The sequence below is a fragment of the Aquarana catesbeiana genome, unplaced genomic scaffold (assembly GCF_042186555.1).
Source record: "Aquarana catesbeiana isolate 2022-GZ unplaced genomic scaffold, ASM4218655v1 unanchor94, whole genome shotgun sequence".
In the NCBI taxonomy this organism is placed as follows: domain Eukaryota; kingdom Metazoa; phylum Chordata; class Amphibia; order Anura; family Ranidae; genus Aquarana; species Aquarana catesbeiana.
The window spans coordinates 156,891-182,929 of NW_027362755.1; the positions used below are offsets into that span (position 1 = coordinate 156,891).

The window sequence follows — 26,039 nt, forward strand, 5'->3', positions numbered from 1 at the left end:
TACTAAATGCAGCCAGCCTATCGGGAAATATCCTGGTCACCCAGTAGGCCAGTCCGGCCCTGCTAAGGAGATGGATTACTGGAACCATGTCCTGTGGTCTGATGAGACCAAGATAAACGTATTTGGTTCAGATGGTGACAAGCGTGTGTGGGGGCAACCAGGTGAGGAGGACAAAGACAAGTGTGTCTTGTCTACAGTCAAGCATGGTGGTGGGAGTGTCATGGTCTGGGGCTGCATGAGTGCTGCCGGCACTGGGGGGCTACAGATCATTGAGGGAACCATGAATGCCAACATGTACTGTGATACTGAAGCAGAGCATGATCCCCTCCCTTCAGAGACTGGACCGCAGGGCAGTATTCCAACATGATAACCACCCCAAACACACCTCCAAGACCACCACTGCCTTGCTAAAGAAGCTGAGGGTAAAGGTGATGGACTGGCCAAGCATGTCTCCAGACCTAAACCCTATTGATCATCTGTGGGACATCCTCAAACAGAAGGTGGAGGAGCGCAAGGTCTCTAACATCCACCAGCTCTGTGATGTCATCATGGAGGAGTGGAAGAGGACTCCAGTGACAACCTGGGAAGCTCTGGTGACCTCCTTGCCCAAGAGGGTTAAGGCAGTGCTGGAAAATAATGGTGGCCACACAAAATATTGACACTTTGGGCCCAATTTGGACATTTTCACTTAGGGGTGTACTGACTTTTGTTGCCAGCGGTTTAGACATTAATGGCTGTGTGTTGAGTTATTTTGAGGGGACAGTAAATTTACACTGTTATACAAGCTGTACACTCACTACTTTACATTGTAGACGTCATTTCTTCAGTGTTGTCACATGAAAAGAGAGAAGAAAAGATTTACACAAATGTCACTGAGGGGTGTACTTACTTCTGTGATATACAGTACAGCACACTGCGTCTGTTAGGGCTCATTTACACTAGTGGATGGGGTGCTGTAAAACATCCCCCCCCCATTGCTACCCCCTTTGGCTGCAGGGGCAGTGGCCAGGGGTATACACATGTCACTGCCATGTTGCTTTGCAGGAATTATACCCCCTGTCGCTTTTAAGTTAATGGGGTCATTTTGCAACTGCCCCTCAACTATGTGCAATGCGTGCCGTTGTGGTGTGCTGGTTTGTGGGTAAAGCAGGTGGTGAAGAGGTAAGTAAATAGCAAGCTGGTCCAAACTGACTATTTAACCGCTTGAGGACTGCCCACCATATATGAAGTGCGGCCGCTCTGTGCCAGATTTCATACCTAGTACAAGAACTCTGCTGAACTATCTGACATTGCTGTATCATTTTTGGTAAATGTCTTCAGCTTCCATATTTTTAAACTTCTATATTTCATGCTAGCTATATAAAAACCACACTGCATTAGCAACATTACTGGTGATTGATTCCCAACCCCATTTGGCTTGAGTGATGAAGAGAGGTAATAAGATTTATGACCCTAGCCTGTGTCTGGTCTGGTATTGGCCATCTCCTCTCCCATATTCAGGTGTCTCAAATCAGACCCAATAATGACCAATAGAGAAACGCATTCCTGCTCAGTCTCCCTGTAAATTTAAAGCAGTCTATGGGGTGGGGCAGACACCATGGCTCTTTCCTGAATGGCTCTGTCATGAGTGATGCGCAGTTTCTCCGCCGCAGTTTACCTAAAGCTGGATGAAGATACAACAAGAACTTTGCTCCACTCTGCAAGACGGCAAGCAAACCAGCATCTGACATTTATTTTATATCAAGTCAGATTCCCACTCTGTCCACTAACATGCTCCTCATTCTCTTCATTCTCACATCGGTGTCTTCTATCCTCAAATTATCCTTACTCTACCCCTCCTCTCTACCCTGCAGCATGCACATATCACCCTCACTCCTACCCTCTCCCTACTACTGCACCCATCATCTCCTGCATTTGCTGTACCCACATGCTGGCATAAACACCAGGCCCACTAGACACGTGCGCTTATGCACATCCCACTCCCATCTTGCCTTCCTTGCCCTCCTCTTTCTCCTAGTCTCAGGTGACATTTCTCCTAATCCTGGTCCACCATTTTCCAACTGCAAGCCACATCTCCAATACCCCTCCCCCTCTGGCAACCACCGCAATCCACTCAGTTTAATTTCTATCCCCCTGCTTCCTCAAAGCAGCCCACCTATCTCATGTCCCCCTTGGAACGCCCGCTCTATGTGTAACAAGCTTACATCTGTACATGACCTCCTCATCTCTCATGGCCTTAACATACTCGCCATAACGGAAACCTGGCTTCAAAATTTTGACTCAGCTTCTCCTGCTGCCCTCTCCCATGGTGGCCTCCATTGGACTCACTCCTCCAGACCCAACAGACAGAAAGGAGGTGGGGAGTTGGATTTATTCTATCCCCACAAAGCACCTTCCAAGTCCTTCCTATCCCTCCCTCTCTATCCCTCTCTTCTTTCGAGATGTATTGTATTCGTCTGTTTTCTCCCATTTCTCTGAGAATTGCAGCAATATATCGGCCTCCTGGACCGGTATCGCGCTTTCTTGATGACTTTGCTGCCTGGCTACCCTACTTTCTCTCCTCTGAAATATCCACGATCATTCTTGGTGACTTCAACATTCCTGTCTATGTTAACAGCTCAACTACAGCTAAACTTCTCGACTTAACCTCATCTTTTGACCTAACCCAATGGACACATACTTCCACTCTCTCCAATGGTAATACCCTTGACCTTGTATTCTCCCATCTCTGCAATCTTGGCAACCTCACCAACACCCCCTTTCCTCTCTCTGATCACAACCTCATCAGTTTCACTGTATCCTTGCCTCCAACCACCCATCCCTCCAAGCAGCAAACAATTACTTGTAGGAACCTTCGCCACTTTAACCCTTCTCTTCTCTATTCTACTACTGACCACCTATATGACATAATCTCTCCCCTGTCCTGACCTGTCCTGTCCACCTCTGTCTACAACAGTTCACTCTCATCAACACAAGATGCACTTGCTCCTCTAACCACACGCAGAATCAGGCCCCGACTGTTACAACCCTGGCAAACTGACAACACTAGAAATCTCAAGAGACATTGCCGTGCTCTTGAATGACTGTGGTGTAAAACCAAATGTCTGCAAGACTTTACCCTATATAAATCTGCCCTTCAAAATCACAATTCCTACCTCCATGCTGCCAAACAAGCCTACTCTGTCTCTCTTATTAATACTTTGTCATCCAGTCCCCGTCGGCTCTTCTCAACCTTTAACTCTCTGCTTCGTCCCCCACCCCCCCTCTACCCACTAACTCACTCACTGCCCAAGAGATTGCCAATCACTTCAAAGACAAGATTGATGCAATTCCTGTGGACACCTCCACTGTGCGGACATCTTCCCCACCCAACATACCTTGCCTAACACCACATTCAACACTCTCCTCTTTTGAACTACTACTGAAGAGGTTCCAAAACTTCTCAGATGCCCACCTAACCAATTGTCCCCTTGAATCCTGTTCCCTCACAACTATTACGGTCACCCTCTTCTTCTATCCTATGCTCCCTCACCCACATCTTCAATCTCTCCCTCTCTAGTGGCATCTTCCCCTCCCCTCTAAAACATGCACAGATCACTCCCATACTTAAAAAGCCCTCACTGGACCCCACCAACCTGAACAACTTAAGACCCATCTCATTGCTCCCATTCACCTCTAAACTTCTAGAACGCTTAGTCTACAACCGTCTTAGCTCCTACCTCAGTGAAAATAACCTTCTTGACCCCTTACAGTCTGGCTTTCGCTCGCAGCACTCTACGGAAACCGCCTTACTAAAACTCACTAACGATTTACTAACTGCTAAAACAAACAGCCAGTACTCCATACTCCTACTACTCGTCCTCTCTGCGGCCTTTGATACTGTTGACCACCCGCTCCTTCTCAATAAACTCCATTCCCTTGGCCTCCGAGATTCTTCTCTATCCTGGTTCTCTATCTATCACAGCGTTCCTTCAGTGTCACCTACAACTCTGTCTCCTCCTCTCCATTGCCCCTTTCTGTGGGGGTCCCCCAAGACTCTGTTCTTGGACCCCTTCTCTTCCCTATCTACACCTCCTCCCCGGTCACTTGATAACCGCCCACGGCTTCCAGTACCACTTATACGCCGATGACACCCAAATCTATCTGTCTACTCCTCACCTCACTCCTTCAGTCTCCTCTCCATTACTGACATATCAGCCTGGATGTCACACCACTTCCTTCAACTAAATCTCTCTAAAACTGAGCTATTAATATTCTCCCTCGCCCCCCACCATGAATTTTCCATCAAAATCAACAATGCAGCCATCAGTCCCTCCCCTCACGTCAGGGTACTCGGTGTAATCCTAGACTCTGACTTGTCATTTCAGCCTCAAGTCCAATCATTGTCAAAAGTTTGTAGAATTCACCTTCATAACATCTCTAAAATTCACCCCTTTTTATCAAATGAAACCACCAAACTCCTCATTCACTCCCTCGTTATCTCTCGTCATGACTATTACAACTCCCTTCTCATTGGCCTGCCTCTCCATAGACTCCTCCCCTCTTCAGTCTATCATGAATGCTGCTATCAGACTTATCTACCTTACCAATCGCTCAGCGTCTGCCAACCCTCTCCTCCAATCCCTACACTGGTCTCCATTCAGTGTCTGCCAACCCTCTCCTCCAATCCCTACACTGGTCTCCATTCAGTGTCTGCCAACCCTCTCCTCCAATCCCTACACTGGTCTCCATTCAGTGTCTGCCAACCCTCTCCTCCAATCCCTACACTGGTCTCCATTCAGTGTCTGCCAACCCTCTCCTCTAATCCCTACACTGGTCTCCATTCAGTGTCTGCCATCTCTCTCCTCCAATCCCTACACTGGTCTCCATTCAGTGTCTGCCAACCCTCTCCTCTAATCCCTACACTGGTCTCCATTCAGTGTCTGCCATCTCTCTCCTCCAATCCCTACACTGGTCTCCATTCAGTGTCTGCCAACCCTCTCCTCCAATCCCTACACTGGTCTCCATTCAGTCTCTGCCAACCCTCTCCTCCAATCCCTACACTGGTCTCCATTCAGTGTCTGCCATCCCTCTCCTCCAATCCCTACACTGGTCTCCATTCAGTGTCTGCCAACCCTCTCCTCCAATCCCTACACTGGTCTCCATTCAGTGTCTGCCAACCCTCTCCTCTAATCCCTACACTGGTCTCCATTCAGTGTCTGCCATCCCTCTCCTCCAATCCCTACACTGGTCTCCATTCAGTGTCTGCCAACCCTCTCCTCTAATCCCTACACTGGTCTCCATTCAGTGTCTGCCATCCCTCTCCTCCAATCCCTGCACTGGTCTCCATTCAGTGTCTGCCAACCCTCTCCTCCAATCTCTACACTGGCTCCCATTCAGTGTCTGCCATCCCTCTCCTCCAATCCCTACACTGGTCTCTATTCAGTGTCTGCCAACCCTCTCCTCTAATCCCTACACTGGTCTCCATTCAGTGTCTGCCATCCCTCTCCTCTAATCCCTACACTGGTCTCCATTCAGTGTCTGCCATCCCTCTCCTGCAATCCCTACACTGGTCTCCATTCAGTGTCTGCCATCCCTCTCCTGCAATCCCTACACTGGTCTCCATTCAGTGTCTGCCATCCCTCTCCTCCAATCCCTACACTGGTCTCCATTCAGTGTCCGCCATCCCTCTCCTCTAATCCCTACACTGGTCTCCATTCAGTGTCCGCCATCCCTCTCCTCTAATCCCTACACTGGTCTCCATTCAGTGTCCGCCATCCCTCTCCTCTAATCCCTACACTGGTCTCCATTCAGTGTCCGCCATCCCTCTCCTCTAATCCCTACACTGGTCTCCATTCAGTGTCCACCATCCCTCTCCTCCAATCCCTACACTGGTCTCCATTCAGTGTCCACCATCCCTCTCCTCCAATCCCTACACTGGTTTTCATTCAGTGTCTACCAACCCTCTCCACCAATCCCTACACTGGCTCCCATTCAGTGTCCGCCAACCCTCTCCTCCAATCCCTACACTGGTCTCCATTCAGTTTCTACCAACCCTTTCCTCCAATCCCTACACTGGCTCCCAATCACCCAGCCAATTAAATTCTAAATCCTAACCACAACACACAAAGCCCTTCACAACTCTGTCCTGAGCTACATCACCAATCTTGTCTCCAAATATCACCCAGAGCCTCTCCCATCCTCTGGAACTCGCTACCTCCATCTATTCGGCTATCCCCTACTCTTCTACCTTCAGACGATCCCTGAAAACTCATCTCTTCAGGGAAGCCGATCACATCTCCCACTAATCTTCTACCACTTCCATCAGCTCATCCCCACAGTTACAACCTTTTGTACCACCTGCCCCGCCCTATTAGATTGTAAGCTCTTCTGAGCAGGGCCCTCCTAATCCTCTTGTATTTTATTGTATTATAACTGTATTGTCTCCCTTTTATATTGTAAAGTGCTGTGTAAACTGTTGGCGCTATATAAATCCTGTATAATAATAATAATAGTAAACATGAAAATAGAGAGGGGGATCTCATTAACAGGGGGCACAAACAGCAATAAAAACTGACCGGGGTTCTAATCCCTCCCCACTCCATCTAATGCTGCGTACACACGGGCGGACTTTTCGACCGGACTTGTCCGACGGACTGAATCTGGCGGACAATCCGACCGTGTGTGGGCTCCATCGGACCTGCAGCGGACTTTTTCGGTCAAAAATCTGACGGACTTTAGATTTGGAACACGTTTCAAATTTATCCGACGGACTCGAGTCCGGTCTAAAAATCCGCTCGTCTGTATTCTGTCTATATCTGCACACACACACACAGTTACTTGTGCAATATACACTATATTCCCAAAAGTATTGGGACGCCTGCCTTTACACACACATGAACATTAATGACCTCCCAGTCTTAGTCCGGAGGGTTCAATATTGAGTTGGCTCCGCCCTTTGCAGCTAATGCAGTGCCCCAGTAGCCGGGCAGCACTTCCCTCCTGCGTCTTCTCTTCGGCATCACGGCGGTCCTGTGTCTCCTCCCTCCTCCTAGGCCAATAGGATCGCTTCTGCATTCGGCTAATCAGGAAAACATGTCTCAAGACCCGCTTCCTGATTGGCCGGGAGGAGAATCAGCGTGCCTGTAGCGAAGATTCATTCACTATTGTCATACAACTGGGTGGGCTCAGGGCACAGTGCTCTCCCAACCTTTTTTTTTTTTTTTTGAGCCAATTAGAGCCTCAGGCTCTAATCATGTGCTTCATAAAAAAAAAAAAAAAACCATTGGAATCAATGTGTCCGGCGCCCTGAATGTAGATTAGGGGGCTGGACGCATGAATAGGGGGGCTGTGCCCTGCATGTAGATTAGGGGGGGCGACGCATGAATGGGAGCCTGTGCCCTGCATTACAGGCCGCCACTCCAGTGTCTTGAAAAAGTATTCATACCCCTTGAAACTTCCCACATTTTCTCATGTTACAACCAAAAACGTAAATGTATTTTATTGGGATTTTATGTGATAGACCAACACAAAGTGTCACATAATTGTGAAGTGGAAGGAAAATGATAAATGATACAAATAAATATGTGAAAAGTGTGGGGGGGCATTTGTATGGCGCCCCCTTTTTTGCAAGGCACTATAACAGCTTCGCCCCTTCTGGGAAGGCCGCCCACAAGGTTTAGGAGGGTGTCTATGGGAATGTTTGACCATTCTTCCAGAAGAGCATTTGTGAGGTCAGGCACTGATGTTGGATGAGAAGGCCTGGCTCGCAGTCTCCTCTCTAATTCATCCCAAAGGTGTTCTATGGGGTTGAGGTCAGGACTCTGTGCAGGCCAGTCAGGTTCCTCCACAATTGCTGACAGCTGAAGTGTAAACAAAACAGTTGCGATTGGTATCGGCGAGTACAAAAAAAAAAATTGTTTCTCATACTCCCTGTAAAAAAAAAAAAAAAAAAAAAATGGTATCGGTGCATCTAGGGTTGCCACCTCATCCCTTTAAAACCCGAACACATATGAATTACACGGGTTCTGAGGCTTATTTAATGCAGATAACGAACCAATCGAGTTTACTTACCACCTTAATCAGCCTCAGAACCCGAGTAATTCATATGTGTTCAGATTTAAAGGGATGAGGTGGAAACCTCGCCTGGAAGATCCCCGGACCCTCAAAGGGTCTTCCTATTCTTATTTCAGGAATTGTTTTGTTCTTTTCTCTTTCTCTCTTTTCTTCTCACTCCAACAAAACGGAGTATTGGATCACAGAACGCGCAAATGTCTCCACCCAGCTGTGGACCTTTACCACCACCTCATGGTCCAAACAGGTAATACAGGCTTCCTTCTTTTTTTTGGTAAATGAATACATTTTATTGTTTTGTAATGGTAACAAAGGAAACAAATAATATAAAAGTAATACATAGAGAATGATAGCATACAGTACATCAGGGTTTGCACTGCACATGTAATGAAAGAACAAACAAAAACAGAATAGTACAAAATATTTATTTTTGTTTCGAAAGAAAAAATAAAGAAAAAATAAAAGGTTAAATGATAGTTTTTAACAAATCCACACAGCAGGATAAGGATTTTTGTTTTCGAAAGGTGAAAGTTATTTTCAGCCGAGAGAAATTAGATTTTAAACATAACCGTCACATGACTGAAAATAAAGAGCCTCACCCTTGTGTTAAAACTAGACACGTGCAATTCCTTACTAATTCGTTTTTATCCCGGTGAAGTTCGACAAATTCGTTCATTCGGAAATATTCGAATTAACGGAAACCCATTTCGAATTTTCGAAAAAATTCAAAAATTCATTAAAACTCAAAAATAAGAATGAAAATCGGAAAATTCAAAAGAACGAGAATCCAAAAATAAGAAAGAAAATCCGAAAACCTGAAATAATAACAACTATTACTAACCATTAAATTATAGGTGTTGGAATTTCCTTTCAAATTTGGCTGTTAGAGAACGTAAGGAATACGAACTTATCCAAAGGTACGAACTATCCGAAATAATGAATGCCGCATCTAAACGAATGCAACGTAGCGAATTAATAATAATAAATAATAATAATAAAACCTTTTTATTATTATTATTATTTATTATTATTAATTCATTACGTTCCATTCGTTTAGATGCGGCATTCATTATTTCAGATAATTTGTTACTTCGGATAAATTCATTACGAAAATCTGAAATAATAACTAATAATAACTTAACTATTACTAAATATTAAATGATAGGTATTGGAATTTCCTTTCACATTTAGCTGTTAGTGAACGTAATGAATACAAATTTATCTGAAGTTACGAATTATCGGAAATAACGAATGCTGCGTCTAAAAGGAATGGAACGTAACAAATTACTTTTTATTACTATTATTATTTATTATTAATTAGTTCCATTCCATTTGTTTAGATTTGTATTCGTTACGTTCACTAACAGCCACATTTGAAAGGAAACTCCAATACTTTATTATTAATATCATTTAATAGTCATTTATTATTAGTTAGTAAGTTATTATTTCGGATTTTTGAATTTTCAAATGTCGATCATAAAAAAAAAAAAATGACCCAAGAACCGAAAAGAAAAAACAAAAACGAATGAAACTAAAGCCGCGTACACACGAGCGGAATGTCCGACAGAAAAAGTCCGACGGAAGCTTTTCATCGTCTATTCCGATCGTGGGTGTGGGCCTCATCTGACTTTTTTTTTTTAAATTCTGACGGGCCTAGAAATGGAAGATGTTCTAAATATTTCCAACGGAACCAATTCCAATCGGGAAAACCGATCGTCTGTATGCTGTTTCCGACGGACCAAAAACGACTCATGCTCTGAAGCAAGTACGAGACGGAAGCTACTGGCTACTGGCTCTTGAACTTCCTTTTTCTAGTCCCGTCGTACGTGTTGTACATCACCGCGTTCTGGACGGTCGGACTTCGGTGTGATCGTGTGTAGGCAAGACAGCTTGAGCGGAATTCCGTCGGAAAAAACAGTCGTGTGTACACGGCATAAGGCATGGATTAGAAATACTTCATGGCGATTTTATTGAGCATCGGGGGAGGGGATCTAGGAATGAAAAGTGGGCGGGACCCCAGAGGTCAGTTTTATGTACAACGAGCAATGAAAGCCAATCAGAGGTGTCCCCCTCCGAATACTCCGGGGCAAAAGGTTAGAAGTAACATTAGTATTTACCCGCAGATTGTTGGAGGTCGGCCTCTAGCAGCCGTCTGCACAACTTCAGGGCGTCCGGGAATCCCGGCAGCTTCATCGCCTCCTTCACAAACTCCGGACCGTTGTTACTGGTGACCATGTCCCTGAAATACCAATCACTATGAGATCATCACCAGACACCGCCTCCTCCTCCAATCACCAGACACCGCCTCCTCCTCCAATCACCAGACACCGCCTCCTCCTCCAATCACCAGACACCGCCTCCTCCTCCAATCACAAGACACCGCCTCCTCCTCCAATCACAAGACACCGCAGCCTCCTCCAATCACCAGACACCGCCGCCTCCTCCAATCACCAGACACCGCCTCCTCCTCCAATCACCAGACACCGCCTCCTCCTCCAATCACCAGACACCGCCTCCTCCTCCAATCACTAGACACCGCCTCCTCCTCCAATCACCAGACACCGCCTCCTCCTCCAATCACCAGACACCGCCTCCTGCTCCAATCACCAGACACCGCCTCCTCCTCCAATCACCAGACACCGCCTCCTCCTCCAATTAACCTAAAGCATAGAGAACATACATATACATATACATATATATATATATATACACACACACACACACACCCCTTGCCAACTATACCGGCTCCTTTTACTTATTTCAGGTACTTCTATAACGCTGACAATTTACGCTTTACATATATTGTACATTCACATCAGTCCCCGTCTTCAAGGAGCTGACAATCTAATGTCCCCAACACACATTCCTATACTGGAGCCAATCAGACCGGAGCCAAGTAACTTACCAGTTGGGTTGCACCAATACCACTTTTCTAAGACCGAGTACAAGTACCGAGACTTTTTCCAGTACTCACCGATACCGATCATTTCTTTGGATGTCATGTCACAGTTTTCAAAGCACAACATTGGACACTAATATGCAGCACTGATGGCTGGCACTCACTGATGGGCACTGATGGCTGGCACTCACTGATGGGCACTGATGGCTGGCACTCACTGATGGACACTGATGGGCACTGATGGCTGGCACTCACTGATGGGCACTGATGGCTGGCACTCACTGATGGGCACTGATGGCTGGCACTCACTGATGGACACTGATGGGCACTGATGGCTGGCACTCACTGATGGGCACTGATGGCTGGCACTCACTGATGGGCACTGATGGCTGGCACTCACTGATGGGCACTGATGGGCACTGGTGGCTGGCACTCACTGATGGGCACTGATGGCTGGCACTCACTGATGGGCACTGATGGGCACTGGTGGCTGGCACTCACTGATGGGCACTGATGGCTGGCACTCACTGATGGGCACTGATGGCTGGCACTCACTGATGGGCACTGATTTGCAGCACTTATGTGTACTAATAGGTGGCACTTATGGGCAATGATAGGTGGAACTGTTTGGTAGGCAGTGGCACTGAAAATAATGCAGCACTAAAATATAAAAATCGACAAGACTGATGAGCTGTACACTGCAACGCCCATCTTGATACACCCTGCACTCGGCCTCAGTAAAGTCTAGTCAGAATGCAGCAGCGGACATCTTGGGTGTACCAAGATGGGCGTTGCAGTGTACAGCCTCTGACGGAGACGCGGGCCGTCACTTCCGTTAATGATTCTGATGGCCCGGGTCACCGATGCTGATGGATAGCGTGCGGCTGCGACCCACACCCCTGCCCCATAAGCTTACCTTCCTCCACTGCAAGGACTCTCACTGTGCTAGGACCCAAGCTCCGCCTTCTCCCACCCACTCCACCCGCCCACTGACTTCCGGGATGCAAAGGTATCAGGTGAAGCACTCGGGCAAATACTCGCTATCGGCACTGATATCGATGTAACCCTACTTACCAGCAAGTCATTGTAGTGTGGGAGGAAACCAGAATACCCGGAGGAAACCCACACAGGCACAGGGAGAACATGCAAACTCCATGCAGGTAATGTTGTGGTTGGGATTCAAAATCGATGACCCCGGTGCTGCCAGGAGGAGGTGCTGACCACTCAGCCACCGTGCTGACCATACTTAACTTAGATCAGCAGATAACTTGGTCCAGAAGCTTCAGCCAACAACAGACATTGTTGTACCAGAACAACCGTACAGCCCCACCAGAAGAGAAGAGGGTTGGAGTATTGTACAGTAGATCAGCACCCCCTGCTCCCCCCTCCCAGCTGTGACATAGCAACTCTGCACCCCCAGCTCCCCACTCCCAGCAGTTACTCAGGAACTCCACACCCCCGGCTCCCCCCTCCCAGCAGTTACTCAGGAACTCCACACCCCCGGCTCCCCACTCCCAGCAGTTACTCAGGAACTCCACACCCCCAGCTCCCCCCTCCCAGCAGTTACTCAGGAACTCCACACCCCCGGCTCCCCCCTCCCAGCAGTTACTCAGGAACTCCCCCCCCCCGGGCTCCCCACTCCCAGCAGTTACTCAGGAACTCCACACCCCCGGGCTCCCCACTCCCAGCAGTTACTCAGGAACTCCACACCCCCGGCTCCCCACTCCCAGCAGTTACTCAGTAACTCCCCCCCCCCCCCCGGGCTCCCCCCTCCCAGCTGTGACATAGCAACTCTGCACCCCCGGCTCCCCACTCCCAGCAGTTACTCAGGAACTCCACACCCCCGGCTCCCCCCTCCCAGCAGTTACTCAGGAACTCCACACCCCCGGCTCCCCCCTCCCAGCAGTTACTCAGGAACTCCACACCCCCGGCTCCCCCCTCCCAGCAGTTACTCAGGAACTCCACACCCCCGGCTCCCCACTCCCAGCAGTTACTCAGTAACTCCCCCCCCCCCCGGGCTCCCCTCTCCCAGCAGTTACTCAGGAACTCCACACCCCCGGCTCCCCACTCCCAGCAGTTACTCAGGAACTCCACACCCCCGGCTCCCCACTCCCAGCAGTTACTCAGGAACTCCGCACCCCCGGCTCCCCACTCCCAGCAGTTACTCAGGAACTCCACACCCCCGGCTCCCCACTCTCCCAGCAGCTCGTTTCCCGCGCTCCCCCTTCTAAGCTGTAATGTAAATAGAGCCGGATCTCCAGGAGAGGAAGAAGAGCTGCTGATAGAATGACTTCTGCAATAGTTGAGAATGAATTGCTCCGCAGTGCCTGCAGCTACAGAGTTCAGTGAGGGATTGTTTTGAAGTTGATTTGCTCTGCTGGGGGAATATGGAAATCCTCCAATTTCCACACCTTGGCCAGAAGTGCACATGAAATCTACGGAAAGGTTTGTTTCTGATGCAGAAGGGCCTTGGCCAATGAAAAGAGATGTGGGCGGAGCTCTTACTTTTCCAAGGCTCTCCTGATCCGATTCTTTTGGGTTGAATTGTAGAAAGATAAAATAAATTACTAATATTATTGGTTGGATCCTCCGGCCACGACAATGGAGTAACCATAGGAGACACGCCTTCGCCTGTGCCACGCTGGTACACCTACCACCAACTACAGAAGGGTATCGGTGCACAGCCAATGAGGAGTCGGCTTACCTCTGCCATTCCCTGGTCGGTCTCAGCTGGTACTTTAGAAGACATTCTGCTTTAACTCCTCGGACGTCCTTCTCTGCCGTCTCCTGCATACAAAACCACATGGGAGACTCTATGGAAGCAGCTCCCCACCGCAGAGCTACAAATCCCAGCATGCACAGCCACTTACCTTCCGAGAGAGGTCAGGGAGAGGCGGGAAGATACGAGGGTGGATGAGGTTCAGCTGGGTCTGAATTCTGTAGGCACTTTGGTTATGGATGGAGGAAACGCTCTCATTCAGGATCAGGTGCTCCGTCCTCGGGCCGAACCTGCCAGGAAAAAAAGAAAAGGGGGCGGGGCTTCTGGTTACATATAATAGATGACAGGAATCTCTAAACTGCGGCCCACCAGGTGTTACGGAACTACACGTCCCATGAGGCATTGCAAAACTGACATTCACAGACCTGACCGGGCATGATGGGAATTGTAGTTCCTGAACAACTGGAGGGCCGTAGTTTGAAGTCCCCTGTAATAGAAGAACAGCTGCTGCACTGCAATGGCATTGGACTGAATCTTTCCTGTGCTAAAAGCCAGTTTAAAAAAGGGAACCCCGCCCCCCCCCATCACCTGTAGCAAAGTCCCCTCCCCCCCCCCCATGTCTATTCTCAATTCCCTGCAAACTTCAATCTCCACCACATAACCCTTCGAAGCTGCAGAAGCCATATTGAGCCTCCTTTTATTTGCTGTATGGAAGACTTCAGTCACCATCAATCTCCTCTCCTCCTGGGCTGTACTGTCATCGGCCACCTCTTACAAATATTCCCTTTAGACATGCAGCATCCTCTGTGCCCCCCCCCAGTTGGGATTTGGACCTTTTTGTGGAGCACTTTCGGGTTCATACTGCCCAAAGGGAAAATCGGGGGGGCAATTGTTCCTGCAGCACCTCCCATTCACCACCCTGATATCATTAGTCTGAGGCTCCGGGGAGGAGTGGGAGGAGCCTGGGAACCACGGAGCGGGCATCTGATGCCAAATCACACAGCATGTAGTCTTGGAAAAAACAAAAAAAGACTTACCGACATTAAGGCCGTCTAGAGGTCCACAGTAGGTCTTGATGGCCTGCAGGAGCTTCTCCTGTGTTAACAAGGAAAAAAAACAAAAAGAATGACAATACTGACCACACTCCAATCTAACACAGTCACAGAGGGGAAACCTCTTCACAAAGAAGACTAAATCCTCGTACACACGATCGGACTTCAAACTTCTCTGTGGATTTCTGTCCAAAGGGCGTTGGCCGTGAACTTGTTCTGCATACACACGGCAGGACTTTTTAGGTAACAAACACGAACGTACTGACGACAATTGAAAAGAGGACGTTCATTTCTCCGGCGCCACCCTTTGGTCACCTTCTGTATTGTCTGATCTTTTGCATTGGTTCTGATCCTGCGTGTTTGTACTTTGGACTAAAGTCCGATGGTTTTGTGTACACACGATCGGACCAGCCGACGTTGGACTTTTGTTGCCGCCAAGTTTGTCTGTTCGCACAGCCGACATCTGTCCGATGAAAACCAAAAAAAGGTTTGTCCGCTGGAGCGTACACACGGGCGGATGTTGCCTTAAAACAGGTCATTTGCATGTTTGTTGTCAAAAAGTCCGATCGTGTGTACGGGGCCTTAAGGGTGAGCTCCGGCGTGTTCCCACACAGCCCACGTGCAGAGCCCGCGCCAGGAAGTCGGCACTGCGGAGCGCTAATCACAAGCAGTGAGACATTTCCCCATCTCTGCAGCCGCACATCGGGACTACGTCTCACTGCCTGTGATTAGCGCTCCGCAGTGCCGACTTCCTGGCGCGGCCTCGGCACGTGGGTTGTGCGAACACGCCGGAGCTCATCCTTAAAGAAGACATCGAATACTTATCTATCCTGCTGCCCACACCACTAAATGCTGTGCAATCACCCCGCAGAGGCTGCAGGGAGACCGGCACTTCTCCTCAATTCCATCTATTCCCAGAAACGCGTTGGGAGGGGCCACACATGTGACGTCATCATGGACGCCGGTGGGAAATCTGGTGACGCTCTCTGGGACAGAGATACTAACATTGTATGCGGCGGCACTGTAAGTGTAATTGGTTAAATAAATAGAAGCAGTTTTTATTCTTCAGACTCCCCGATCGGTGTTTATGTCTTCTGCTGAGCGCAGACATTCAGGAACCAGTGCCGAGTCACCACGACGCTCTGAGGATTCGTAGCTGCGGGGCAGCAAGGTGCGGTTTGTTCTCCTTTTGGGATCATCTCACATGATGAAGTGGAGCGGTGCTTTTTGGCACCATCCCTGCCTGACAATTACTGGCACTGAAGACATTTCTGGTCGTGTTTTAGGTCAGGTTCACATATGCGAGTGTAACAGGGACTGGGGAGGGGCGGGGGGGGTGGGACGATGAGGGGCGTGTTCATTCACCTTTTCATTTTGGGTGAAGTTATAGTGAACCTATCAGAGCTGCACTTACCAGGTTCAGGTGTGCTCCGCCTAGGACAGTGATGGGGAACTTTGGCACCCCAGATGTTTTGGAACTACATTTCCCATGATGCTCAGGCACTCTGCAGTGTAGTGAAGCATCATGGGAAATGTAGTTCCAAAACATCTGGGGGTGCCGAGGTTCTCCATCACTGCTCTAGAGCATGGCTTCCGTTCTGGTATGGAAAGGTTTACAGTTAGAATTGCTCCAGCTTGAACCGATGGAAGTAGGTGGAGCCCAAACCTGCAGAAGATGGAAATGAGGACAGTAGGTACCACTGACTACAGGGATTGTAGGGAGCATCCGAGTCCCGAGCCGATTGGCTGCTGTGCTGCTTAATGATCACAGTGGGTCACCCTCAAGACACGGCACCATATGGAGCACACTTTGCATTCTCTCCATCAACAAAAAAAGTGATCTCTGATTGGACAAGGTGGAGGTTGTGATGTCACCATTCGCCTTTCCACCTTGTCAAAACAGAAACACTTTTCATACATTGAGAGAATACAATCTTACCAAAAGTATTGGGACACCTTTACACACACATGAACTTTAACCTCTCTGCTTACCGGCACTCCCCTCCCCCTTCCTGCCCAGGACAATGTTCAGCTTTCAGCGCTGACGCACTTTGAATGACAATTACTCAGTCATGTAACATTGTACACATAGGACATTTATATCATTTTTATCATTTTTTTTTCAAATAGAGCTTTCTTTTGGTGGTATTTAATCACAGCTGGATTTTTATTTTTTGTTAAACAAACAAAAAAAGATGAAAAATTTTGAAAAAAAAAAAAAAAATCATGTTTCATAGTTTGTTATAAAATTTTATAAACAGGTAATTTTTCTAAAAGAAAGTAAAAGAGAACAGATGCGGGACTTTAAATGAGGCACAAGGGGGCAAGAATGTAGATTGGATAAGAATGTGATTTATTCTTGAGATAATACAAAAATTTCACAATTTCCTATTTTTACATACATATTAAGGCACATGGCTCTATAATGATGGTTAAAATCATTCAAAAATTGTATAAAAATCGACAAGAAAAACGAATGCAAACATGACATACAGTAGGTAGGAACGTTCATACGCTTGTGATGAATCATTATGTATACAAAACGGTGGATCTGAGCTCTACGTCGTTTCGGGGCCTTATAGCCCCTCATCAGGAGCGTAACCGTTGTATCATCTAAAAGTTAGGGAGATAGCAGTAATGAGTATTATTGAAAACCAAATGGGTAGTGATGGAACAGGACTGAATATTGCTTTCTCACCGGAAACAAGGACTCGCAACATGCATGCGCGAAGACGACACGGCCCCACATGCCGAGCCAGCCCGTGTGCCAGGGTCCGAAGCTGAGGGGGTATGCCTCAGCGGCGCCGCCCACACAAGTGGCCCCCCAGATGGGTCAGTGTGGGGAATGGAAGTGGATGGGTGTTGTGTGTGACCCCGTATGGAGGAAGGAAAGTGATGCACTTCACAACCTGTAAGAGACAAGTGTGGGGGGTGATGTGTAAATAACCAAATATGTGGTAGAAAGCAAAAACATGAAAGCTCAAAAAAACAGCAAAAAAGTGAATATGTAAGTGAGATGAGGGGGGAAGAAAAGAAAGGGAAGAGAAAAGAAAAGGAGGAAGGAGGGAGAAGGAGAAAATGAAAGGGAGGAGTAGTGAAGTGAGGGGAAAGGGAGGAAAGAGAGGGAAGGACAAAAGTGGAGGAGTATGGGAAGAGGGGGGATGGGTCTGGAAAGGGGGGGGGGGGGGGGGAGAGTGGAAGATAGGTAAGGGGGAAGATGAAAAGAGGAGTAAGAGGGTGAGAGGATAAGGGAAGAGACAGTGTGGCTATCCACTGAAGAGAAAGCTAAAAGAGGTCAGAGAGAAGACTGGAAAGGTGAGAGGTGAAAAGTGAGGAATGGACATACCTGATGTGAGGATGAGGGCGGATCAGCCAAGGGGATGGTGAGGGAAGTGGACAAGTGAGAGCCCATACTGGAAGGGACACTGCGGGGGGCACCGCCGAGGAGGGAACCCCCAACGTCCAGCACCAGCTGCCCAATAGGTGGCCGGGAGGCACCCCGATCCCGCCAGCTAGGATCCCAAGCCGGCCGGTCGTGGGTCTACCTCCAGGCCTGCCGAGCGCTGGAGAGTGTAAGACTCAAGCTGCCGTTATATGGCGTCTCAGGACGCCATACAGCCGGCGCGAGATGCGTGACGTCCATGCACAGTGAGAGAGGCCCCGCCCGCCCAGGGTAAGGGCAGCGGGGGGGGGACCAACCACAGTGTGCATCGCAGCTTCGGACCAAGGCAGTAGCGGCCAACAGGACAAGCGGAGGCCTGAGCCGCCATAGCGCATACAGGAGGAGCACCAATGTGACAGGGAACAAAACCGACACTGGGACAACCCACGTTAAACTCGATGAAAAAAAATAACCATGAATGATAGATAAGCTGAATGAATTAATTATAAAATGTACACTTGAGGTGAAGGAAATTAATTATAAAAAAATGGGAAACATATGAGAAAATGGTAATTTTTCTACTTCATTGATTTGCACTGACGGGCACAGATAAGGCGGCACTGATGGGCAGTAAAATGGCACTGATGGGCAGCGCTGTTGATGAGGCACAGGTAAGGCGGCACCGATGAGGCACAGGTAAGGCGGCACCGATGAGGCACAGGTAAGGCGGCACCGATGAGGCACAGGTAAGGCGGCACCGATGAGGCACAGGTAAGGCGGCACCGATGAGGCACAGGTAAGGCGGCACCGATGACGCACAGGTAAGGCGGCACCGATGACGCACAGGTAAGGCGGCACCGATGACGCACAGGTAAGGCGGCACCGATGACGCACAGGTAAGGCGGCACCGATGACGCACAGGTAAGGCGGCACCGATGACGCACAGGTAAGGCGGCACCGATGAGGCACAGGTAAGGCGGCACCGATGAGGCACAGGTAAGGCGGCACCGATGAGGCACAGGTAAGGCGGCACCGATGAGGCACAGGTAAGGCGGCACCGATGAGGCACAGAGAAGGCGGCACCGATGAGGCACAGAGAAGGCGGCACCGATGAGGCACAGAGAAGGCGGCACCGATGACGCACAGAGAAGGCGGCACCGATGACGCACAGAGAAGGCGGCACCGATGAGGCACAGAGAAGGCGGCACCGATGACGCACAGAGAAGGCGGCACCGATGACGCACAGAGAAGGCGGCACCGATGACGCACAGAGAAGGCGGCACCGATGACGCACAGAGAAGGCGGCACCGATGACGCACAGAGAAGGCGGCACTGATGACGCACAGAGAAGGCGGCACCGATGACGCACAGAGAAGGCGGCACCGATGACGCACAGAGAAGGCGGCACCGATGACGCACAGGTAAGGCGGCACCGATGAGGCACAGGTAAGGCGGCACTGATGAGGCACAGGTAAGGCGGCACTGATGACGCACAGAGAAGGCGGCACTGATGACGCACAGAGAAGGCGGCACTGATGACGCACAGGTAAGGCGGCACTGATGAGGCACAGAGAAGGCGGCACTGATGACGCACAGAGAAGGCGGCACTGTGGGCACAGGTAGGTGGCAATGGCAGGTGGGCACAGATGAGCATGCGGCAGCTCTCCTTGATCGGGACCGATATCCCTCTGAGAGCCGCTGGTGATCGGCTTTTTTTTTTTTTTTTTCCTCCTCACTATCATCGCGAGGATAAAAAATAGGCGATTACCGGCTCTGTTTACATCACATGATCAGCTGTCATTGGTTGACAGCTGATCATGTGATAAGGGTTCAGGATCGACCCCTTACTCCGATCTGTGATCAGCCGAATCTCATAGACCCGCTGATCACAGAGCGTGCTGCAGGCTGCTCGGGCACAGGACGACGTCTACTGATGTACTCCCAGCAAAGTAAGTCCGCTCTGTGGCCGTCATTCGGCTATGGCGCAGATCTGAAGGAGTTAATGACCTCCCAGTCTTAGTCCGGAGGGTTCAATATTGAGTTGGCTCCGCCCTTTGCAGCTATAACAGCTTCACCTCTTCTGGGAAGGCCGTCCACAAGGTTTAGGAGGGTGTCTATGGGAATGTTCGATCGTTCTTCTAGATGAAGATATATTTATAGTGCCACCTATATATAGGCACAAAACACACAAGGGGGGAGGGGTTTACTTCCTCATTAAAGTTCATGTGTGTGTAAATGAGGACGTCCCAATACTTTTGGTGTGTGTTCCCCGATTGGCACCCATGCCGGCACCGGATGCCACAAGCATGGCACACACATACATTGGTCCAAGCTGGAGAAAGAAATGAAGGAAATACGATCTTCCGCTTCCTATGGGGGGAGATTTCCTAAAACTGGAGCACTCAGAATCTGGTGCAGCTCATCCTGGGAGCCAATCAGCTTCTAACCTCAGCTTGTCCAATGAAGCTTTGACAAAAATCCCTGGAAGCTGATTGGTTCCTATGCAGAGCTGCAGCAGATCCTGTGTGGACCAGTTTTAGTAAATCCCCCTCCCCTCCCCCGATAGGAGATGCTGCATTGTGCACATCCCCCACCACTAGGACACAACAATGGAAATATAAAAATGTGGAGATTTTACCAGCTGAGGAGGTCCGGCCACCACACAGGAAGGAAGTCCGACGTCCCTCAATGTCAGCAGCATGCCTACAGGGGGGGCAACACCAGAGATGAGGAAACACTGGGCAAGTCAGAAATGATAGAGATCAGGGATATCCAATCACTGGAACCTCCAGATATTCCAGAACTACAAGTCCCATGAGGCATTGCAAGACTCTGACAGCCACAAGCCTGACACCCAGAGCCAGAGGCATGATGGGACTTGTAGTTCTGCAACAGCTGGAGGTCCGATAATTGCATCTCTCTGATTATAGATGATGAGTCTGTCACCGGCATTAACCCCTCGCCAACCGCCCCATATGGTGACCCGTCCAATGGCAGAGCGATGACCCTTCACCGCCCATCACATGACTTGCCTGATAAACCTCCCACATTGGCCCAATTCATCCGGGTCACAAACAAGGTGTTCAGATGAGACGACTTCAGCCTGCGATGGGAATATACAGAGAGAGCGTTATATATATATATATATTATATTCAACCAATCAGAAGAGGGAATACATCTTACTTGTTCTCATGCATCAGCCTCTGTGTCCCTTCTCCACAATTAAAGAGATACCTACAAGAGAGGAAACACAGAGGACAGGGGACCGATGACATCACAGGGGACAGGGGACCGATGACATCACAGGGGACAGGGGACCGATGACATCACAGGGGACCGATGACATCACAGGGGACCGATGACATCACAGGGGACCGATGACATCACAGGGGACAGGGGACCGATGACATCACAGGGGACAGGGGACCGATGACATCACAGGGGACAGGGGACCGATGACATCACAGGGGACAGGGGACCGATGACATCACAGGGGACCGATGACATCACAGAGGACAGGTGACCGATGACATCACAGGGGACAGGGGACCGATGACATCACAGGGGACAGGGGACCGATGACATCACAGGGGACAGGGGACCGATGACATCACAGGGGACAGGGGACCGATGACATCACAGGGGACCGATGACATCACAGGGGACAGGGGACCGATGACATCACAGGGGACAGGGGACCGATGACATCACAGGGGACAGGGGACCGATGACATCACAGGGGACCGATGACATCACAGGGGACAGGGGACCGATGACATCACAGGGGACAGGGGACCGATGACATCACAGGGGACCGATGACATCACAGGGGACCGATGACATCATAGGGGACCGATGACATCACAGAGAGCCAGAGACACGATGACATCACAACCCTCATCTGCTGCCACTGTGTCCCCAATACCCCACATGTGGCTCCGGAATCACCCCAAATCCCTGAACAGTGTTCCTAAGATGTCGGCCTTCTCTATGGAGATGTAGACTCCTCCTCTCATTAGTTCTCCCCCCACCCTATAGAACCCCAAAGGCCACAGACTGCGCTTCTCCGTGTGACCCCTCCTGCCCCCAGCACCCCTCCCCACTGTGACCCCTCCTGCCCCCAGCACCCCTCCCCTTACCCACTGTGACCCCTCCTGACCCCAGCACCCCTCCCCTTCCCCACTGTGACCCCTCCTGACCCCAGCACCCCTCCCCTTCCCCACTGTGACCCCTCCTGACCCCAGCACCCCTCCCCTTCCCCACTGTGACCCCTCCTGACCCTAGCACCCCTCCCCACTGTGACCCCTCCTGCCCCCAGCACCCCTCCCCCTCCCCACTGTGACCCCTCCTGCCCCCAACACCCCTCCCCCTCCCCACTGTGACCCCTCCTGCCCCCAGCACCCCTCCCCCTCCCCACTGTGACCCCTCCTGCCCCCAGAACCCCTCCCCTTCCCCACTGTGACCCCTCCTGACCCCAGCACCCCTCCCCTTCCCCACTGTGACCCCTCCTGCCCCCAGCACCCCTCCCCCTCCCCACTGTGACCCCTCCTGCCCCCAGCACCCCTCCCCCTCCCCACTGTGACCCCTCCTGCCCCCAGAACCCCTCCCCTTCCCCACTGTGACCCCTCCTGCCCCCAGCACCCCTCCCCCTCCCCACTGTGACCCCTCCTGACCCCAGCACCCCTCCCCTTCCCCACTGTGACCCCTCCTGCCCCCAGCACCCCTCCCCCTCCCCACTGTGACCCCTCCTGCCCCCAGCACCCCTCCCCCTCCCCACTGTGACCCCTCCTGCCCCCAGCACCCCTCCCCCTCCCCACTGTGACCCCTCCTGCCCCCAGCACCCCTCCCCCTCCCCACTGTGACCCCTCCTGACCCCAGCAGCCCTCCCCCTCCCCACTGTGACCCCTCTTGCCCCCAGAACCCCTCCCCTTCCCCACTGTGACCCCTCCTGCCCCCAGCACCCCTCCCCCTCCCCACTGTGACCCCTCCTGCCCCCAGCACCCCTCCCCCTCCCCACTGTGACCCCTCCTGCCCCCAGCACCCCTCCCCCACTGTGACCCCTCCTGACCCCAGCACCCCTCCCCTTCCCCACTGTGACCCCTCCTGACCCCAGCACCCCTCCCCTCCCCCACTGTGACCCCTCCTGACCCCAGCACCCCTCCCCACTGTGACCCCTCCTGACCCCAGCACCCCACCCCTCCCCTCCCCCACTGTGACCCCTCCTGACCCCAGCACCCCTCCCCTCCCCCACTGTGACCCCTCCTGACCCCAGCACCCCTCCCCCTCCCCACTGTGACCCCTCCTGCCCCCAGCACCCCTCCCCCTCCCCACTGTGACCCCTCCTGCCCCCAGCACCCCTCCCCCTCCCCACTGTGACCCCTCCTACCCCCAGCACCCCTCCCCTCCCCCACTGTGACCCCTCCTGCCCCCAGCACCCCTCCCCCTCCCCACTGTGACCCCTCCTGCCCCCAGCACCACTCCCCTCCCCCACTGTGACCCCTCCTGCCCCCAGCACCCCTCCCCTCCCCACTGTGACCCCTCCTGACCCCAGCACCCCTCCCCCTCCCCACTGTGACCCCTCCTACCCCCAGCACCCCTCCCCTCCCCCACTGTGACCCCTCCTGCCCCCAGCACCCCTCCCCTTCCCCACTGTGACCCCACCTGACCCCAGCACCCCTCCCCTTCCCCACTGTGACCCCACCTGACCCCAGCACCCCTCCCCCTCCCCACTGTGACCCCTCCTGCCCCCAGCACCCCTCCCCTCCCCACTGTGACCCCTCCTGACCCCAGCACCCCTCCCCTTCCCCACTGTGACCCCTCCTGCCCCCAGCACCCCTCCCCCTCCCCACTGTGACCCCTCCTGACCCCAGCACCCCTCCCCTTCCCCACTGTGACCCCTCCTGCCCCCAGCACCCCTCCCCCTCCCCACTGTGACCCCTCCTGACCCCAGCACCCCTCCCCACTGTGACCCCTCCTGCCCCCAGCACCCCTCCCCTTCCCCACTGTGACCCCTCCTGCCCCCAGCACCCCTCCCCCTCCCCACTGTGACCCCTCCTGCCCCCAGCACCCCTCCCCCACTGTGACCCCTCCTGCCCCCAGCACCCCTCCCCCACTGTGACCCCTCCTGCCCCCAGCACCCCTCCCCACTGTGACCCCTCCTGCCCCCAGCACCCCTCCCCTTCCCCACTGTGACCCCTCCTGCCCCCAGCACCCCTCCCCCTCCCCACTGTGACCCCTCCTGCCCCCAGCACCCCTCCCCCACTGTGACCCCTCCTGCCCCCAGCACCCCTCCCCCACTGTGACCCCTCCTGCCCCCAGCACCCCTCCCCTCCCCACTGTGACCCCTCCTGACCCCAGCACCCCTCCCCTTCCCCACTGTGACCCCTCCTGACCCCAGCACCCCTCCCCACTGTGACCCCTCCTGCCCCCAGCACCCCTCCCCTCCCCACTGTGACCCCTCCTGACCCCAGCACCCCTCCCCCTCCCCACTGTGACCCCTCCTGACCCCAGCACCCCTCCCCCTCCCCACTGTGACCCCACCTGACCCCAGCACCCCTCCCCCTCCCCACTGTGACCCCTCCTGACCCCAGCACCCCTCCCCTCCCCCACTGTGACCCCTCCTGCCCCCAGCACCCCTCCCCTTCCCCACTGTGACCCCTCCTGCCCCCAGCACCCCTCCCCACTGTGACCCCTCCTGCCCCCAGCACCCCTCCCCTCCCCCACTGTGACCCCTCCTGACCCCAGCACCCCTCCCCCTCCCCACTGTGACCCCTCCTGACCCCAGCACCCCTCCCCACTGTGACCCCTCCTGACCCCAGCACCCCTCCCCATCCCCACTGTGACCCCTCCTGACCCCAGCACCCCTCCCCCCTGTGTGGCCCCTCCCCTCCCCCCGGCGTGACCCCTCCCCTCCCCCGGTGTGGCCCCTCCCCCACTGTGACCCCTCCCCTCCCCCGGTGTGACCCCTCCCCTCCCCCGGTGTGACCCCTCCCCCCTGTGTGGCCCCTCCCCCGGTGTGGCCCCTCCCCCGCTCACCGGTTGTGCTCGGAGAAGAGGTAGAGGGAGGCCCCGGTGTCGCGGCTCCCGGAGGCCACGGTCTGTACATAGAAGGTGTGGGGCCCGAGGGTTCCGGTCCGGCTCAGCTTCTCCTTGTTCTTGATGTGTCGGAGGGTCTCTCGGGGCGCTTTGCTCTTCCGGGCACTGAAGGCCCGAGCCTCGGCCTGGGACATGATAAGAGGCCGGCACAGGCGCCTCCACAGCAGGTCACAGATCCCCATACAGCCCGGAGACTGGCCGCTCACCGGAACACGTGCTTCCTGGCCGTCCAATCAGGACCCGGCCCTCCGTGTGACTGACAGGCAGCTCCCCAATCAGAGCCCAGCATCCCGACTGACAGCCAATGGGAGGGCGGCGATCCGGGAACCTGGCAACAATCTTCCAATCAGAGTAAAGTCTTCGGAACTTTTATCCCATCGCAACTCACTTCCTCTACTAATACCCCGCCCCTTTTGGTTCCCCGTCGAAATCTGTTCCCCCTGTCTCTCGGCGGAGATCGGAACTCCGCCTCTCCAGCCCTCTGCACTGCCGCTCCTCCTACATCCTTCTACCGTCCCCGCCCCCGTGCGCGTCCCCGTGCGCGTCCCCTGTACAATGTTATTAGTCCATCCACACAAATATATATGTATATATTATCACTCCTATATATGTATATATTATCACTCCTATATATGTATATATTATCACTCCTATATATGTATATATTATCACTCCTATATATATGTATATATTATCACTCCTATATATGTATATATTATCACTCCTATATATGTATATATTATCACTCCTATATATGTATATATTATCACTCCTTATATATGTATATATTATCACTCCTATATATGTATATATTATCACTCCTATATATATGTATATAT

The 26,039-nt window shown here is 52.0% G+C and overlaps 1 protein-coding gene across 11 annotated transcripts in view; it reads right to left on the reverse strand.

Annotated features, from left to right (window-relative positions):
• Positions 1-25,708, reverse strand: part of LOC141124023 (zinc phosphodiesterase ELAC protein 2-like) — a 172,884-nt gene extending 147,176 nt beyond the window's left edge. For 3 of the 11 annotated variants that reach the window (XR_012240755.1, XM_073612094.1, XM_073612096.1), the window contains exon 1: positions 13,656-13,738. Coding sequence is in view for 4 of the 11 variants with exons in the window: in XM_073612099.1 (XP_073468200.1) it covers positions 7,816-7,841; positions 10,170-10,291; positions 13,656-13,738; positions 13,822-13,960; positions 25,141-25,382 (612 nt within the window). In the remaining 7 variants the exon portion in view is untranslated. Of the gene's footprint in view, positions 1-7,577; positions 7,842-8,192; positions 10,713-13,065; positions 13,739-13,821; positions 13,961-14,707; positions 14,766-17,054; positions 17,336-17,420; positions 17,632-20,742; positions 20,808-21,136; positions 21,208-21,288; positions 21,340-25,140 lie in introns of those variants that run through there. The other 8 variants (XR_012240758.1, XR_012240757.1, XR_012240759.1 and 5 more) reach the window with 8 other exon arrangements.
• Positions 25,709-26,039: the final 331 nt, after the last annotated feature.